This window comes from Lytechinus pictus, chromosome 10 (assembly GCF_037042905.1).
Source record: "Lytechinus pictus isolate F3 Inbred chromosome 10, Lp3.0, whole genome shotgun sequence".
NCBI lineage: Eukaryota > Metazoa > Echinodermata > Echinoidea > Temnopleuroida > Toxopneustidae > Lytechinus > Lytechinus pictus.
This window is the reverse complement of record NC_087254.1, coordinates 13,018,216-13,020,419: the sequence shown is the minus strand read 5'-3', so window position 1 is coordinate 13,020,419 and position 2,204 is coordinate 13,018,216. Positions and strand designations below refer to the sequence as shown.

Here is a 2,204-nt window from a genome sequence, read left to right as displayed (position 1 = left end):
TAATTGATGCATTTATGATTCTTATTAAAATAATTTGTATTATTGTATATTTTGTTTCAGACATCGGAAACAAACTTGGAGACCACCAATGACGACAGTGACTCGACACCAGACGACCTAGACATTGTTATACCTGAGACTGACCTAGACCCGACCAGCAACGACGACATGGACGTGACCTACGTTGACGACATTGACGCTGACATGACGACCGACCACCAAGACATGACCATTGTCGAGGACAGACCATACACCGTACCTGACTCAGACTATGACAACTATGACGACCTCGACTCGGACTTCTACCACGGACAAAGACTTCCTGACCCGGATTTTTCGGACTTCGACCACGGACAGGGACCGCAGGAGGTGCAGGACGGACAGGTAAGTGTAAATGAACAATTTGAAACAGAAACATAATTCTTTGTATTAATTTTGTTATTCATTTCTACGGATGTGTTCATTAAACTTTACAAATTAAATGGTACAGAACTTTTAAAACAACGAGTTAGGGGAACAATTTATGTGATGATATCCTCCTCCAAACACAGAAGAGTCACGCATGAGATATCCGATGTTTGATTTATTGATCTTGAATATTCTTTATTCGGGATAACTTAAAATGAAAACAAACTTTCGACATTGGCCTCGGGCTATTCCAGCTTTCTCTGATTTAACAAACAGTTATTCTAATATAATTATTTGTATGAATTTTGTTATTAACGTCCACATTCATATTCTTTTCCATTTCAGAGGACGACCACGGAAGCAGGGACCCAGACTGTACTATGATCGACATGGACGATACTGAGACTCAGACAGACATGACCATGACGGACGTCGACATGGACGATACTGAGACTCAGACAGACATGACCATGACGGACGTCGACATGGACGATACTGAGACTCAGACAGACATGACCATGATGGACGTCGACATGGACGATACTGAGACTCAGACAGACATGACCATGACGGACGTCGACATGGACGAAACTGAGACTCAGACAGACATGACCATGACGGACGTCGACATGGACGATACTGAGACTCAGACAGACATGACCATGACGGACGTCGACATGGACGATACTGAGACTCAGACAGACATGACCATGACGGACGTCGACATGGACGATACTGAGACTCAGACAGACATGACCATGACGGACGTCGACATGGACGATACTGAGACTCAGACAGACGTCGACATAGACGATACTGAGACTCAGACAGACATGACCATGACGGACGTCGACATGGACGATACTGAGACTCAGACAGACATGACCATGACGGACGTCGACATGGACGATACTGAGACTCAGACAGACATGACCATGACGGACGTCGACATGGACGATACTGAGACTCAGACAGACATGACCATGACGGACGTCGACATGGATGATACTGAGACTCAGACAGACATGACCATGACGGACGTCGACATGGACGATACCGAGACTCAGACAGACATGACCATGACGGACGTCGACATGGACGATACTGAGACTCAGGCAGACATGACCATGACGGATGTCGACATGGACGATACTGAGACTCAGACAGACATGACCATGACGGATGTCGACATGGACGATACTGAGACTCAGACAGACATGACCATGACGGACGTCGACATGGACGATACTGAGACTCAGACAGACATGACCATGACGGATGTCGACATGGACGATACTGAGACTCAGACAGACATGACCATGACGGACGTCGACATGGACGATACTGAGACTCAGACAGACGTCGACATAGACGATACTGAGACTCAGACAGACATGACCATGACGGACGTCGACATGGACGATACTTAGACTCAGACAGACATGACCATGACGGACGTCGACATGGACGATACTGAGACTCAGACAGACATGACCATGACGGACGTCGACATGGACGATACTGAGACTCAGACAGACATGACCATGACGGACGTCGACATGGACGATACTGAGACTCAGACAGACATGACCATGACGGACGTCGACATGGACGATACTGAGACTCAGACAGACATGACCATGACGGACGTCGACATGGAGGATACCGAGACTCAGACAGACATAACCATGACGGACGTCGACATGGACGATACTGAGACTCAGACAGACATGACCATGGCGGACGTTGACATGGACGATACTGAGACTCAGACAGACCTGACGATGGAGGAACTG

The 2,204-nt window shown here is 47.4% G+C and overlaps 1 protein-coding gene across 1 annotated transcript; it reads left to right on the top strand.

Moving 5' to 3' along the window:
- Positions 1–797: 797 nt before the first annotated feature.
- On the top strand, positions 798–1,838 carry LOC135155783 (serine-aspartate repeat-containing protein F-like). The gene has a single exon (XM_064106018.1). The coding sequence runs from the start codon at positions 798–800 to the stop codon at positions 1,836–1,838; it is 1,041 nt and encodes a 346-aa protein (XP_063962088.1).
- Positions 1,839–2,204: the final 366 nt, after the last annotated feature.